Here is an 18122-nt window from a genome sequence, read left to right as displayed (position 1 = left end):
ATTTGTCGACGAACCTCTTACTTGTTTTAATATTTAAATTATAACAATACAATAACTAGAAAAAGTCAATGCCTCAGTGGCTTTAGACTACATCAATCCCCCCCCCCCCAAAATAAGGATGCAATTAAATCTATGCTTCTGCAGCAATAGTGCAATACAGTATCCTTTTCTGTGTAAGGAGCTGAGGTTTATCCAAGTAGAAGCTTTAAATTAGGTAGATTGTTGCCAACTACAGAGGTGCATTCAATAGAAAACACTTTTCAAAACTACTGCAAAAAACAAATGACAAAAAGTGGTTAATAACAATTGAACATCTGTTGTGTGTACCAGATGTAAAAGAAGAATGGACCCTCTGGTCACTTGCACAGTTTGAATTACATGAAGGAAAAATGAAGACTTAATCTATTTCCATTTCTCCAGAAGATTTAGTATGCTGGGAGTTGTCTTTTGTTGCATCTGGTTTAGTTTCAGTCCCACTCTGTCCATCCATTGGTCCATTGTGTTCACTATTAGCTTTTGCTTTGTCTTCAGCAACCTCTATTTTTGGTTTGGGCTTGTAAATGATAGGGTTACAGAAATTATCCAGTTCCTAAAGACAGGAAGAACATTGGTTATATTAAAAATATTACAGGTTGCCCATTATCTTTCTAAATTTCTACATAATTCCATATACCTGGATTTATGTTCACTCAGCTAGATAATTAACTGCTTCTATCTCCTGATGTGGCACTACAGGATAAGCATTAGACTTTGAACCAAAGGTCAGTTCAAACCCACCAGCTTCTCCTTGGAAACTCTATACAGGGTTGCTGAGTCGGAACCAACTCAACAGCACGTAGCAATATACCTCATTGAAGGTTTTATCTTCTTGGCTAGCTATGTGAAAACTATATGAGTGCACAAATGGTTATGCACTTGACTACTAACTGAAAAGCTGGTAGTTGAGACATACTCAGAGGCACCTTGGAAGTAAAGCTTAGAGGTCTGCTTCCAAAAGGTCACAGCTATGAAAAACCTATGAAACCTTGAAAAACAGTTCTACTTGGAAACACATGATATAGCCAAGTCAGAATCAGCTCGATGGCACTGGTTTGTTTTTTCAAAAAACTTTCCTCAAGTAATTTCTGCTGTAAGTATAGTTTACTTTGGCAGGAATAATTTTAAATTAATTCCTTTAAATCATGTCTTTGTTATGAAAACAATGTCAAAATAACACCTACTTCATAAATTTAAATTTCTCAACATTTATATGAAAATGATTTCATCAAGTAGAATCATATAAATCTACCCACTACCAAATAACATTTTTTATTGATGGGAAAAGCTTTATGACAGTAAATGCAATTTAATAACAATTTAAAACAAATGTATTTTTTACTCCCTTGCTTTTTACAGAGAAAACAACAATTCCATAAATACTACAAAAGTATTTAAGCTCCTTTAAAGGCTAATGACAAAGAGACTGGGGTAGGGATAGAAAGACAGGGAGTAACATACTATGGCAATGTCCTAGTGGCAAACTGCTCTTGTCATATTCTGTTTATTTCATCTGATTTAGAGTAAACTATTTTATATAGCTTTGTGACCAACTTATTCAGAATAAAAATACTTATTGCTTTATCTGATTAGGAAAATACATGCTTTGTTAAAAATAAATAAATAAATAAAATTACATGTCCAAAGATACAAAACGAGTTAAAAATCACTTGAAATTCCAGTTTCTAGAGATGATCATTATTACCATTTTGTAAACATGCACACATGTTTACAAACAATACAAATGTATGAACACATCTTTATATATATATATCATGCATCTAGTCTAAAATCTTTCATTTAATGGCTGCATAGTATTGTATGGTATACCAATCTATCTAGATTTCTTCTGAAACTATGTTGTTTTCATTTTTTTCTATAAGGTATATATATATCTGCATATATATGTGCAACAGTTAATTTGGGATGAACTCCTAGAATTATAAATGTAGACAAAACTAAATCAGATGGGTGAATAAAAAGACTTACTCACATTTCTTAGATTGGTGATGAGGATGAACACCCTTTCATACAGTTATTGGACTGATATTTCTTCTTTGGCCAACATTTTTACTCATTTCTCTACTTGGAATCTGATCTTTATTTAGTATCATTTTCTCCTCAAGTTTCTCATGGTAACCACTGACAGATTTATTAGCACTATTTTTTTGTTGTAGTTATTTTAATGTTTTTATTGTGAATTGAGTGAAAGTTTACAGGGCAAATCATCAATTTTACATTCAACAAATCATACACCTGGTTTCATTACAATGATTATAATCCCCTCCATGTGCCATCATGTACCATTCTCTCTATTCATTTTAGCTCTTTTTTTTTTTTTTAAACTCAGGCACATATAATAATTTATACCATCAAAGGGCACATTCTGCAAGTCTGCCTCCTGGCCAGCAGTTCTCTCAGCCCCTCACTTCCCATGAATCCAGAGTCCTCAGCAGCTCCCTTTCTCCATGTCCCCATCTCTGTTTCAATGCTTCTCTGGATAAAGTCCCCCATTCCACTTGTGCTCTTCTCCCTTGATGGTCCTGTTTCTGGACTGTGAGATTAACTACTCCCACATTTTTGTTACAAAACTTCTACCTTTACAATTTGACATTTGCAATTAGTCATGATAACAATTACTTACTATTGAATCATAAGAATCTTACCCCCATTTCTTTTTACCAGACCCATCTAGACATGAGGAGACTATTCAGTGGGGACTCTATCTTACCTCACACACTCTTAAACTAAACTCCCTCTTGAAACCTTGTAAGCTAGTCATTTTGTGCCTTTATCACCCCCTCATTTTAGGTGGCCAATGCTAAGTTGCCAGTCCCTATCTACCCTGTGTATAGTGGGGATAGCATTGATACTTCATGTGAAGACTCCTTCACTCTCTGTTGGTATTTAGAGCTACTACCTCCATGAGTATAGGTCAAGTTCATCAAATTGTAGCAATTTACCATCCTTTCCTTTATCAAAAATTGTTTTTTTGCTTCCCCCGCCCCTTCCTATTTTCCTCTAGTCAAGTTCTGATCATCAAGCCATCAAGGCTAGATCTGATGGGTACTATCTGCAAGTTTGGGTGTTCTTGTGCATCTCCTTCATATCAGTTGGATGCTTCACTCTCAGCTCTAGTCCTTTGTGGCTATGTTCTTGTCCATGGGCTCAGGTGTCCCCAGGTCTCACCATACTGTGGACCAACCAGCCCTTCCTCTTCTGTCTCTCATCTCCAGGTCAATGGGAGTACATGGAACGTGGTTGAGCGCAGCCCATTTCTTCATTGCTGCCTTTACTCCTCTTTCACTGACCAGTAGTCCAATGTGGTTATCAGCAAGCTTACATGCCTGCTCATGTGTTCCCTTTGAGTTTCAGTCTTAGAGAGGAGTATTAGCACTGTTTTAAACTCGAATTTTATCTTGGAATTAAGACTTTGCTATGAAGTTAATACTTTTAGAACTATGTTGGACAGACCAATACTATCAAATTTTACACTGTAAACTTATATTTATAAGTCTAAAATATTTGATAATTAGAAGTTGTCATGTTGCTTTATTCCATCCTGGATTTAAATTTTAAAACCAACCTTGTGTATATGACAAATTAAATCAAGGAAAAGAGATGTTCCCTCTAGAATTAAAAATAATTTTTTTAAAAAAGATCAACCTTAAATTTGTTTTTCTAAGTTCTTCAAGTTAAAGTTCTCAAAAGTTAAATTTCTTAAAATTAAAAAAAAAAAAAATGTTTTTATCATATTTAAAAAAAATGTTTCTTACCTTTGACTTTACTACTATTTCTGAAACTTTCACGATAGGATCTTGAGTAAGACTTAGTTTGTTCTGTGCATTCATCTTACTGTTCAGCCAGTTCATAGCTTCACTGATATATTTTTCAACTTTTTCCATTTCAGCAGGATCCAAGTGATCATATCTTTCATCCTATTTTTAAAAAGTTGTACTTAATAGATTTTTCAGAGAACATCAACTTATTGATAATCTGTTTCAAAGAGACTTTCATTGAATATATACCTCACACATACCCATGTAAGGAAGCCACATGTAAATTACACAGACCTGAAAAGACTGGAAGAAAATAAAAAATCAGAGTAGGTATAAAAAGGAAAGTCTCCCTGAAGAAGTCAGATTTGGAAAAGAATGATTATGAAAGATATTCAAGGGAAAAGCACTTAACCAAGAAAGAAGTTCTATGGAATGTAATTTGTTGTAGAATAAAGATAAACAAGGTGCAGGAATATAGCAAGCCAACTAGAAAATTCAAAGTATGAAACCATATAACATGGTAAGTTGTTGATGTGGAGAATGACATAATGAAAGTGTCAAAAAAAGGGAACTGAAGCTGTCACATGTAGGGGAAATTTAAGAAGTCATGGTTTACACAAATATGTAAGAGTCTGAAAGAGGATATTTGTACGTGAGTATTTACCTGCAAACACAAGTATGAATGTGGTGGAGCATCTGGTGGGTGAAATGAGGAAAACTTCTTAGATATTACCAAAAATCTTAAGGCAATGAGTTTCTGAGCCTAGGAGCTTAGGACCATAGTCTCAGGGAACATCATGATTACCTGGCATAACATAGTCCACAAAAACAATGTTCCATATCCTACTTTGGTGAGTAGCATCTACAGCTATTGTCCTCTCTCCATGTGTGAAAGAAAGAAGAGTGATGAGACTTGAAGGTGCTTGGAATCAATTAGTCCATTGGACTAATGGAACCTGTGACCATCAGTCTCTACAACTCTGAGACCAGAAGAATTAGGTAGTGTCTGGCTACCACTACAACTTCTCTGATAGGGATCACATTAAAAGATCGCAAAGTAGGAGAAAATGTGAATCAAAACTCAGAATAAAAAAAGGGAAGTATTTATCAAAAGACAAAGGTGGGTGGAATGGAAATAGGAACCACAGGGAGGAAGTGGGCTAACTGTTGTTGCAGTCATGAAGATGGAAAAAAAGTATGTAATTTGTTGAACACAAAATTGATGATCTTGCTTGTAAACCTTCACTTAACAATAAGAAGCTAAAAATAAATAAAATCTGAAAAACAAAGATTTAATGCATGAAAAATCTGAATAATAAGGAATTATTTAAAAAAATTTTTTGAAGTTATGGTTTAGATAGGTAGTCATAGAACCAGAAAGATGTATTTCTTTGACAATGTAGTATATAGACATAGTTGAGTTTTCAGCAGAATCTCCTGATTATGGAGTTGATGTAGAAAATAAAGGGAAAGAGAATGAAAGAACACTCCAAAGTCAAAGAATTACTTGGTTATAAAAATTATGTCAAAATAACATCTACTTCATAAGCTGGAAAAGGCTAAAAACTGGGAGGATGGTGATGCCATTTTTTTAAACTATAAAAATGCCTCCAATGTCCTTTTTAGGTCTGGGTGATTAAAAATTATGCAACCATAATCTTTTTTACAAAATGTTTTATTGTGAATTATGCAACCATAATCTTTGACTCAGTTTCCATATCACCACATTTTCCTGAATTTCTTCCTACTTCAAGGCTACTAAAGTTTTCTTTGTTGGCTCCTCCCAATTTATGTCTCCAAATAACATGCTTTTAAAAAAATCCACTTTAAATTCTTCCCTGTACTCATGACATTTTGCCCAACTTCCAACTTGGCTTTCTATTTGTTGTTGTTGTTATGTGCCGTGCTGTCGGTTCTGACTCATAGCGACCCTGTACAGGGTTTCCGAGGCTGTAAATCTTTACGGGAGCAGAAAGCCTCATCTTTCTCCCACAGAACAGCTGGTAGTTTCGAACTGCTGACCTTGCGGCTCACAGCCCGAGTCATAACCACTATGTTACCAGAGCTCCTATTTGTAATGTTTGAAATGCAAAAGTTTCAAACTCCCAATTACCAGTTTTCCTTATCTGAGTTAATGGCAATTTCATACTTCCAGGCTAAAATTCTTATAATCACTGTTGATAACTCATTCTGTCATATTTGCATTTATCAGTAAATCTTTTCTGTTCTACCTTTCAAAATATATGCAAAAATCTGATCACTTGTTACCCTCCACTATCTGGGTTGTCTTAGCCACAAACACAAGACTGCTAATCACAAGGTCAGTGTTTCAAAGCCACTAGTGGCTCTACAGGAGAAAGATAAGGGTATTTACTTCTGTAACGATTTACAGTGTTAGAAAGCCAATATAGGTTTTATGAGTTGGAATCAACTTGATAGCAATGGTTGGGGCATTATTCTAAAGACCTCTTAACTAGTTGCTCTGCTTCCAGATCCTTTAAAAATTAACTGTGATCATGGCTTCTAATCTCTTAATAGTCAAAAATTTTTGATGACCTGCTTGGCCTTTATGATCTTGCAAACACCGCTGCCTAAGCCATAATGTCTTCCTTGCTGTTCTCCAATATGTTTTCCCCTTGCAATTGTTATTCTCTCATTGTAGAGCACTCCTCTTCAGTTATATGCATGTGTTGAGCACTCACCTCTTTCATTTTTTCCTTACTGTCACCTTATAGTCTTCTCTTCTCTTTGACAAACCTCTACCTCTGGCAGTCCCGATCCCCCTTACAATTATCCATAGCCCTTTATTACCATATGATACACTTTGCAGTAACTTCATTGTCCTCTTTCCCCCACTAAACTGTAAAGCATATTAGAAGCAGATTTAATCTTTTGTGTGATATTGTAGTAACTAATATGATTTGAAAGAGCCTTTGTTTTTACTTGTCTGCCTGTTCTTGCTTACTTATTATCTTTATATTCTACTTGTGGCCAAATGTATATGTTGGATGCTGGTGGGGATATTCACAATCAATAACTGGATTTTTCCTTCAGCTTTAAACCTCATACCTTAAATTGCAATCTCTATTTCAGAAATCTCAACAGAATCATCTATTATTTCTAAAATAAGTTGTTTTATTTTTAGGGAATGGTTGTTAAAGATTTTGTATGCTGACTTCAGACTGCTCAGGTTTGAATCCTGACTCTATCATTTACTACTTGTTTCATCCTAGATAAATTATTCAAGCATTCCATTTAAATAAAATACATAAAAAGGAGACAAATAGTATTAATTATCTTTATAGGGTGCATACTTAAGAGATTAAAGTGAGATTATCCATATAAAGTGCTTAAGTTGCTCTTAAGTGCTGTAAAGTCGATTCTGACCCATAGCGACCCTTTATAGGGTTTTCCAAGGAGCAGGTGGTAAGCTTGACCTACCAACTTTGCAGTTCAAACTGACTTTGCAGTCCAGCGCATTAACCCACAGCATCACACCATGTTATTTAGAGTTGATGTTGATAAGTGCCATTGAGTTGGTTCCAATTTACAGCGACCCTGGTATAGGGTTTCTGAGTGGCTGATGAGCTTTGAACCACTGACCTTGCATTTCAAATGGATCTTGTGGTCCAGTACTTACCTTACAGCACAACGCCAGGACTCCATTTATTTAGTCAGCAAATTATGGTTCAATCTGACCTGCTTACTATTTTTTAATAAAAGGTTTTAGGGAATATAATTAATTTACATATCATATATGATTGCTTCTGCATTGCAGTGGAAGAGCGGAATAATTGCACAAACTCGGTAAGGTCCACAAAAGCCTAAAATATTTGCCATTTAGTCCTTTAAAGAAAAAGTTTGCTAAAGTATCATTTAGAGGACAAAACTTGTAAGCTTAATTTTATCAAATTTTACTTCTAAGTACAAATATTTTATATAACTGAATATTTGGGGCTTTAAACACTGGGTATGTATATAAAAGAATAAAAGGTATAGGAGATTATAGATAACTAATAGACTGGGGTCCTGGTGTGGCACTATATAAGCACTACACTGCTAACAATGAGGTTGGCAGTTCAAACCCACCAGCTGTTCCTTGGAAACCCTATATAGCCGAGGTAGGGAAGGTCCAGTCCATGGGCCATATAAGGCCCTCAAAATAATTTGGTCTGGCCATGGCAAGGCAACCGCAGTTTCAACCATCATATCACGGTTGAGTTAATTAAATGTCAGACCAACTATAGCAGGCTACTTTTTTTTTTTCCCCCCAATGTTTTACTGTGAATTATGTGATAGTTTACATGGGAGAACATTAGTTTTACATTCATTCTATCGTATATCATTTCCTTGCCATGGTTACAATCCCCTCCATGCATCATCAACCAACCAAAGGGGATAGCCTGCAAGCCTGCCCCCCACAGTTCCCTGGTCTTCAGCACACAGTCCCTCTCCCTCTCTGTATCTAAAGTCCCCAGCTGCTCCATCGCTCCACATCATTGTCTCTGTCTCCAGCTCAGGCATCACTGCTTCTCTGAGTAGGGTCCCACTCTCCGCTCTTCTCCATTGATGGTCCTAGGGACCTCCGCTCCTAGACTGGAAAGCTAATCACTCCCTTCCTTGCTATAAAACATCTACCTTTACATTTCCAACATTCAATCAGTCCTGATACCAATTATTCACTATTGCATCACAAGAGACCCATCTGCATTTCATTTCATCAGCCCTGCGCCTAGACAGATTGGATACTACTCATTAGAGATTCTACCTTCCTCCAGGCCCTCTGGATCTAGGTTCCCTCTTGAAAGCTTGTAAGCCAGTCACTTCTTGCCTTTGTAGCCCCACACCCACCCCATTTTGGGTAGCCAATATCCAAATTGCCCATCCCTGTCTACTCTGTGTGTGGAGGGGGGGGGAATGATTCTTGCTGTAAGGATTTGTTCCCTCTTTTGAGCTACTGCATCCATAGGTGTAGGTCAAGTTCATCAAATTGTATCAGATCCCTCTTCTTTCTTCTTCTGGTTGAGCTCTGATCATCCAGTCATTGAAGCCAGGTCAAGTGGATATTATCTGCAAGTGTAGGTGTTCTTGTGCATATGCCTTTTCTTCTTATCACGCTTCACTCTCCACTCTAGTCCTCTGTGGCTAAGTCAATGACTCTGGGCCCAAGAGTCCCCAGGTCTTGCTGCACTGCTAGTCAAACAGGTCTTCACCCGGGTTCACAGAAGTCTATTGAACATTGTAGGGCTTAGCTCACAGCTTCACTGCTGTTTTCCCTCACTTCCCCTTATCTGTGACAAGCGTGGTCACCAATCAAAGCGTGCATTCCCATTAAGTCTTAGTCTTGGAAGGGGGTTTGCACTGAGGGGACCTGAAGCAGGCTACTTTTTAAGCTGGTAATTTTGGAAGAAAACATGTTCCCCACCTCTACTATACAGGGTCGCTATGAATTGGAATTGACTTAACAACACTTAACAACAATAGGCTGAAGACAAAGAGTAACTAAAAGAAAACCAGGCCAAGGAACAAAATAAAGGCTGACAGAGAGTCCAGTCTCCAAGAAAGCCTCTTGAAAAGACAAAAACAAAATCTCTTTAAAAAAAGAACAACAATGAATTTGATCACTGGATTAATTTGTAATGTGGTTCTGTGGAATTTTAAAAATGAAAGCCAGATATCTTCAATCCTTACTAATAATTCTATAATAAAAAATTTTAAGTTTGACACCACAAGTCTCTGGAATCTGACAGCAACAACTGCTATAGCTTGGTAGCTGAATACTGTTAGATTTACCCTACCCTCTCCATGTACCACAAATATGTCAAATCACCAGTTGGCTTCATGAATTCAATACCTTGTTTCTGTATGCTTCTATCACTTTCATGACAAGCTGGATCTTTTTTCCCAAGTCATTTAAAGCTTTTGGTCTCTCTTCATGTTCCATGTACCTCAGTTGAATAGGTTGGCCATATTTCTGTTAAAAAATTTTTTAAAGAAAAAGTTGGCATTATTTTGAAATTTTTTATAGCTATATGGGATTCTCATAGGATGATTAACAGGAAGGAAAGCTGATCAGCTTAAAATTATGTCAAACTTTCTTTCACTACATAGAAATGAGTTCTAGTGTCTATTTCCTTAGTCCTAATTTTGGCCTTGTTGCGTTCTCTCATTAAGATCACTTTTTGATTTCTCCCAAATCCAAAGTCCAAATCAATACTTTAATTCCTTCAAAGTTAGGTGTTGTAAGTTTATAAAACTAAGAAAACTGTATTTTAAACTTGGTTTCAAATATTTAAAGTGTCTATAACTTTCTCTATGTACCATGAAGACTGGGAGTTCCTGAAAACCTTACTGAATATGATAAATATTAATAAATTATATCCAATCATCAGAATTTAGTGTGTACTAGACTGTATGTGTAGCTAAAAAAATAAATCTTTGGCCCCTTTCTAAGGTTCTTGGAATGGGACTTGTAAATTTTCTAAATGTTAAAAAAAAAATCCCTCCAAATAGCTTAGGGGGAAAAAGAATGATAAGGATATCTTCTTTTTAAATAAAATATTTTTTCTATATACAATAATAATTTTAGATTTGCAGAAAAGTTACAAAAATAATACATAGAAATCCATATACTTCACAATCATTTCTCCTAATATTAACAACCTATACTATCATGGTACAGTTGCCAAACTAACAAATCAACATTGTTGCATTAATATTAACGGAACTCCATATTTTATTCAAATTTCATCTTTTACAGTTCTAAGATAGTATACTGTATTTAGTTCATTTACATAATACTTTTAATTATTTAAATGGGGAGAGAGAACTATATTTTTAATTTCTAAGAGCCATCTCAAAAAGTAAAAACAATCTGAAATTTTTTATACTATTCATTTCAATGGCTGATTATTTAAGGCAAATCCTTTTTGGGAGCTATTTAAGTTCTTTACTTAGTTCTATTGATACTCAGCTATCTAGTTGTTCCTTAAGTCTCAAAATATATACAAATGCATTTCTCTTAGGGAACTAGGGGGTAAAACCCACCAAGAATATAAAATATGAAATCAAATTTTGTTATCATAAATTTATGTTTTCTAATTACTTTATGTTTAATTGCTTTAAACAAAAATTTATGTTTTCTAATTAGTTCCTTTGGAAGTAATTTATTAACATGAAGATAATTTTTATAAGATATTACCTTTTTGCATTTACACACAACCTACCTCCAGTCCTAAAGGGTGATTTCCCCCATATTCTAAAAATCCTTATTACTGGCACCATTTAGGATTTTCATTAACACTTGTTACTCAAAGACTGGATTTGCTACTCAAATACAGAATCTGCATTTCCTCAAGGGCCTCAAGTAACTTAAGTGAATAGCATAGCATCCACACTAAAATGTAATGACTAAACTTCCCGTCATCCCTTCAATATTAGCTCTGATCTCTTAAGGTCCACCCCAGTGGCGGGTGGGTAGTTAAAAGAGAAAAAGAGAAATAGAGGTTATCCTTTAAAATGATACTCAGAGAAAGGTGACCCAGCTGACATCATCTTTCTTTTCGAAGGGACATGTGAATTCAAGTCCCCATCATTTGTGATTTGAAAAACCAAGGATTATTTATTCCTTTATATGTTGTTGTTATGGTGTGCCGTGGAGTCGGTTCCGACTCACAGTGACCCTGCACAGGGTTTCCGAGGCTGTAAATCTTTAAGGGAGCAGAAAGCCTCATCTTTCTCCCGCAGAACAGCTGGTAGTTTCAAACTGCTGACCCGCTTGCGGTTCACAACCTGATTTGTAACCACTATGCTACCAGTGCTCCTTATATTCCTATATATTCATACCCCAAATAAGAGTAGTGAAAGGGGAGAATAGCAGAAGGAATGACTAATTTCATGGATAAGAAGGAGTCAAGTTGACAAATTTATTATTTCTTAAAAGCATCACAAGAATGTGTAGCCTGGTTATGTAAAAGTGAGACTAATACTAGTCTGGCTAAACATTTATGTATAATGATAGAAATTATGAATATATATTCAATACATTTAATTTCAATTATCATGTAGCATTATTCTTCCCTCAAAATGCTTTTAAGATTAGAATTCCTCTTATACATCTCTGCCTCATTATTTCCTTCTATATTTATTAAAAACACACACTGCCTCTTACACCTAGTTTCTTGAAAAATTTAATGTCCTAATAAATACCAATATGGCTTTAGAAGAATTTCACCTTTAGTTCTTGAAACTTATCCACATATACTTGTTTAGGTTGGTCCTCTCCTTCTTCATAAAGCCAATTTTCTGTGTCTTCCAATATTGCAGACAGTTTATTCAAGTCCTAGTTATAAATATAAGAAATACCAATTAAAATACCCTTTTATATAAAAGCAATCAAGAAAGGACAGGGTGATTTCAAATATTAGAGATTAAATGTTAGATTATATTGACCCCTTACTCATAAAAATGTTTTCAAAATACTTCTACCATTTTGAAAGATAACTAAGAACTTCTTGAGGAAGGGGCTCAAAAAAACTGACTATAGTAACAAATTTGTATACAAATTTGTATAAACAAGTAAAATTAAGCAGTTCTGATAAATTGTAAATTTTAGACTTACTTCTGGAGTGATGAATTTTTCATAGACAGTGCTCAGTTTGTCTCTAAAATCATAGACATATTCTTCAACAGCATTCTTAGCATCATTTCTTTCTTTCTCTAACTTATCTTGCATTATCATCTTCCCCTATGCAAAAATGTTTCATATTAGTTTTGACTAAAGAAGACAGAATATTCATTGTTTAAACTCAGGTTCAAACCCCAGATTTCCCACTTAACCTAGCTTTGAGACTATAGGTGGGTCACCTAGTTTCTCTAAGATTCTGTATTCTTATTATAAAATATAAAACATAATTGTACCTACATCATAAGCCTGTGGATAAGATTGGCATAATTTTATGTAAAGCTTTTATTACAGCACATTATCGATGCTGAATAAATGTTATGAGGATGCAGTATAGTGATTTTGATTTTGAGCTTTGGAGATAGACCACCTAGATCCAAATCCAAATGCTAATTTGACCTTAGATAGTTTAATGTATTTGTGCCTCAGTTCCTCATCTATAACACATGGATATCTAATAGTACTTATACCTAAGAGGTTTTGAAGATTAAATAAAATATCAAAGTGTTTAAAGATATTAGCAAAAATTATTATGCTCCAAAACAACAAAAAAATTAAAGAATCCCTATATATTACATTTGAAGAATAAAAATTTCATTTTAATAAAAATACATGGTATTTGAAGCATAAATATCTCTTTGTAAAGTCTAATATACTGATATTTGTGAAATTAAAACAGTGAGACATTTAAAATTTAAGAGAAATCTCATCTTTGACACAAAACTTGCCATAGCTGTGTTTTGATAAAATTTCCTTTGGAAAAATGGTCTCAAAACATATGAATTATGAAAAATTCATGTCTCTAGGAATGCAAGCCTCACATAGAGGTTTTGGGTAATATAAAAAAGCAAGCATTGTAAAATCAAAATCTCTTGAGGAAATTCGTAGAATAATGGTTAGACTATGGGGATCTTCAAGGAAGAATCACTTCAAAGAAGACTAACCTCCTTTAATGGTAGCCCAGGTTGTAGAAATTAGGAACTATCACTTAAATACTAACTTAAAAAATAAAAAAAACAAAAATGAGAATTTTTCATACACAGCTACTGGTAAGGAACCAAAATTATTTTCTATAACAGCCATTGAAAAATACACTGTAGATATGACATTTATACAGCTGAGGATTTGTTGAAAATAAAGTAGAATAATGACCTACTTGATAATCCCTTGTTGTTAAATGCCATTAAGTCAGTTCCAACCCATAATGACAGAGTTTGAACTGCTGTCCTTGTAGTTAGCAGTAGAGTGCTTATCCTATAGCACCACACCATGACACCTTAGGAATTATATTAAAACAAAAACAAAAACCCAAAAACCAAAGCCCAAATTTGATGATTATCACTGGTTTCGACAAAATTTCAGAATATATCACCAGCTATTTCAGTATCAATTCATAATTGTATACCTCATTTTCAATGTAGCTATTGAGAAGATCTTGGCCCAGTTGTCTACATAGGCTACTCTGGATAGGTAGATCAATACTCTTGACTTTTCCTTTTTTAATGGTCTGGTTTAATCTCTCTTGTTTATCTGAGGAAGCTGACTGCAAAGAAATGCAAAAGAGAAGTATACATTTCCAAAGTAGTATAAAAATATATTTACAGAATGATTTCAGGTGAAACAAACACAACAAAATCAAATAATTTATTTAAAATACTGCTATTTTGATGATGATAGTATTTTTTATTCTGTATATACTAAATCTCCACATGGAAAACAAAAGTTAGAAATGCAAATCAAAATGCCGCACTTGACACCTACTAGGATTGTTAAACATACACCAAACACACACACAAAACAATTTAACTAAAAGTAATAAATTGTTAGAATGTGGAGAAAATGGAACCCTCATATACTGCTGTTGGGACTGTAAAATGTAGCCATTTTGGAAAACAGTAGGGTGGATTCTCAAAATGCTAAACATAGAGCTATCTATTCAGGGTTGCTATGAGTCAGAAGGAACTCACAAACTCAACAGCACTTGATAATAACATCACATGATCCAGCACTTTCATTCCTAGATAAATATCCAAGAAAAATGAAAACATGTCCACATAAAAACTTATACATGAATGTTTATAACAGCACACAAAACAATTTAATTTGGCTATTCATAATAGCCAAAAATAGTAATAATCCAAATGTCCATGAACTGATTAATGGATAAGATGTGGAATATATCCATACAATACAACGTTATTCAGTCACAAAAAGGAATAAAGTACTGATACATCCTACCACTTGGATGAACTTTGAAAACATTATACTTAGTGAAAAAATCCAGTCACAAAAGATCACATATCATATAACTGTATTTAATTGAAATTATGAAATGTCCAGAGCAGACAAATCTATAGACACAGAAAGTAGATTTGTAGTTAGTTACCTAAGGCTACAGTGGAGGGCGGAAAGTAGGAAATTACTACTAATGGTGTGTACAGTGTTTCTTTGTGGATGATGAAATGTTCTAAAATTTATATTGATGATGGCCGCACAGCTTGAGTAGTATACTCAAAGAACAAAACAAAACACTGAATTATACATTTAAATGGGTGAGTTGTATAGTGTATCATACTATACAATTAGCTGTTGAACAATTCAAAGCAAAAAAAAAAAAGGACAAAATTTTAAAATCTAGAAAAATGAATTTAATTTTCATATTTTAAATTATTTTAGAGTCCTGGATTTAAAACAATCTTTATTAATGTTGAAAAAAAAAATCTATACACCCAAGATGACATAGAAATAGCTAACTTAGAGAGATTCAATTCTGTTAAGGTTAGAAAAACCTACTAAAGATGATAGTTTTGAGTTAGAGTAAAATTCTTCTGGGTGAAAGGGGGCAGGGTCTCTTCCTTCTCTATTATGGGGAATGATTACCTTAGTAAAATAATTCCTCTCAACAATTGAGTCATATATCCTATAAAATTTAACATAAAAACATTTCTTATACATGGGATATTTTATGATATGCAACAAAATGTTTAGAAGAGAGATGCCAATTTAAGTTTTTTTTAATTTAGATAATATTTTAAATGAAAAAAAGTTTTGTGAAAATATCTTTTTTCTTACTAAAAATATTATTTTACTTACATCGCTAGAATTCACTCTTTTAAAATTCTACATATAAATAATTGAAATTTATTTAATCTCTGTGTTCTTATTTTAAACAGTGGTAACATTAAAAACACTGAATATATTGAATGGCATGCACTATAAATAAAGTAAATGCATCAACTAATTCAAAGTAATCAGTTTCAAGATATCCCCACATTAGTAATAAATCAAACCTTTGTTTTGGCGCCTGTATGATCAATTTCTTCTTCTGGTGTGTGTTCAGCATGGCATTTTGGATGACCTCCTTCTTCTTGGTCAACCTGCATTTTATCCTGGAAAGAATATATGTAATTGATAATTATATATTAATAATTGATAATAAACTATACACATATATATTGTTAAGTGCCTTTGAGTCGGTTCTGACTCATAGTGACCCTGTACAGGATTTCCAAGGAGCAGCTGGTGAGTTTGAACAGCTGACCTGCAGTTCAGGCTAACCCTGTGGTCCAAACCAACCTTGCAGTTCAGTGCATTATCCCTCAGCACCATACCAGGTCTCTATATGGTGATGGTGGTTATGGTGGTGGGCCCTGGAGTTGGTTCCGACTCATAGCAACCCTGCGCAGGGCTCCTGAGGCTGTAAATCTTCATGGGAGCAGAAAGCCTCATCTTTCTCCTGTGGAACAGCTGATAGTTTAATTCTCTTTTTATAAGTTTATATTTTATGGATCTTGATTTATGAATTTTACTTGAGAACTAATTTGTATTTTTTAGTTACTTGGGCATAGGTAAATTAAATAAAACTTATTCACACAGTATTAAATAAATTTTTTGTTTTGGCTTACTTATTCATCTGTTTAAAGAGCTCTGGTAGCATAGTGGTTACGATTCAGGCTGCAAATCTCACAGTCAGCAGTCCGAAACTACCAGCTGTTCCGTGGGAGAAAGATGAGGCTTTCTGCTCACTAAGAGTTACAGCCTTGGAAACCCTGTGCAGGGTTTGCTATGAGTCAGAACAGATTTCATGGCATATTACAACAACAACAAAATTAATAAAGAAAAAAGATAACCTTTATAAAAAGGGAGAGATTATCATGAAATTATGACTGAAAAAGAATTCTAACAACTCCCTTATTAAAAAGAACTTAAAAATGAAAACAAACCCACTGCCATCAAGAGTCAATTCCGACTCATAGTCACCCTAAAGGACAGAGTAGTACTGGTTGCCTACATTTTTTAAGACTGTAAATCTTTACCAGAGCAGACAGCCTCATCTTTCTCCCTAGGAGAGGCTGGGGAGCTTGAATTGCCGACCTTGTGGTTAGCAGCTCAACATGTAACCTGTTACATCATTAGGACTCCAATTTAGAAATAAATCGTATTCATAAATAGAAGATTAAAACTTAACGTAATGTAATAATCTGGAAAAAATGGAACTAAAAATAATGGAATTTTCCCACAAACTTTTTGAAGCCCCTTTGTATAATCAAGTTCTTTTAACACCAACTTCCATCAATAGTACTTCAAGAGCATAAATTTAGTTATTAAGGGTACAAAATTCTTTCATAAAGAAATAAACTGTCAAAAATCTGTATTTTCATACTACTGAATGTATGCTACACACATTCCTCTGCGGAACAGCCACAGCTGCTCCCTAACTAAACCCTGATATTTTTCTTTAAGTATGTGCTTTCCATATACAAATGTTACTTGTACAACTCAAAATTTATCATTTTGAATTGGTTTTATCTGTAAACTAAAAAGCTAGTACATAGTAAAATACATGTGCCTTTAATGGAAATTAAGAACTTATAAAAGATGATTCTAAACATACATAAATGCATGTTCTATATAATGCTATGAAAAATGCCCAAGCCCCTGAAAAGTGTATTAACAGTGAGAAAGATGCAAATCAATTAACATAGAATTATTCACTGATGCTTTTTATAAAAAGGAAAAAAAAAGTTTATAGCAATTCCTTCAGCTTGAATTCAAAGCAAAAACTCAAGAGATGACTATTTTCAACTATTAAAGTAGCAGATATGATTAAGATACTGTGTGTGTATGTGTGTGTGTGTGTGTATAATACATGGTGGTACTAGTGATTCACTAGTAGAATTCTCACCTTCCACACAAGAGAACTGAGTCTATTCCTGGCCAATGTACCCTGATGTGCTGCTCCCACCAGTCCGGCAGTAGAGGCTTGCATGTCGCTACGATACTTAAAATTACAGTGTAGCCTCTAGACTAGGAGTGGGGAATGTCCAGCCAGGTCTGGCCCTGCCAAGGCAGCCGCAGTTCCAGTTATCACATTGTTGTTGTTAAGTGCCATTGAGTCAGTTCCCACTCATAGCAACCCTGTATAGGGTTTCCAAGGAGCAGCTGGTGAGCCCTGAATTGCTGACTTTGCAGTTCAAACCGACTTTGAAGTCTAGCACATTAACTCACAGCGCCACACCAGTACTCTAGCCATAACACTGTTGTTCTTGTTGTGAAGTGCCGTTGAGTCGGTTCCAATCCATAGTGACCCTGTGTAGGGTCACATTGTTGTTGTTGTTGTTGTT

At 34.6% G+C, this 18122-nt stretch overlaps 1 protein-coding gene across 1 annotated transcript in view; it reads right to left on the bottom strand.

The window, feature by feature from the left end:
- Positions 1-231: 231 nt before the first annotated feature.
- HSPA4L (heat shock 70kDa protein 4-like) overlaps positions 232-18122 on the bottom strand; it is a 74956-nt gene continuing 57065 nt past the window's right edge. Inside the window, exons 13-19 of the mRNA XM_006876099.1 lie at positions 15789-15887; positions 13904-14041; positions 12436-12561; positions 12049-12156; positions 9670-9789; positions 3813-3974; positions 232-589 (exon numbers count right to left, since the gene is read on the bottom strand). Of these exons, the coding sequence (XP_006876161.1) occupies positions 398-589; positions 3813-3974; positions 9670-9789; positions 12049-12156; positions 12436-12561; positions 13904-14041; positions 15789-15887 (945 nt within the window). The 3' untranslated portion in view covers positions 232-397. The remainder of the gene's footprint in view (positions 590-3812; positions 3975-9669; positions 9790-12048; positions 12157-12435; positions 12562-13903; positions 14042-15788; positions 15888-18122) is intronic.

This window comes from Chrysochloris asiatica, unplaced genomic scaffold (assembly GCF_000296735.1).
Source record: "Chrysochloris asiatica unplaced genomic scaffold, ChrAsi1.0 scaffold00353, whole genome shotgun sequence".
Classification (NCBI taxonomy): Eukaryota; Metazoa; Chordata; class Mammalia; order Afrosoricida; family Chrysochloridae; genus Chrysochloris; species Chrysochloris asiatica.
Note: the sequence above shows the minus strand (reverse complement) of the source record. Positions and strands in the feature narration are given on the sequence as shown.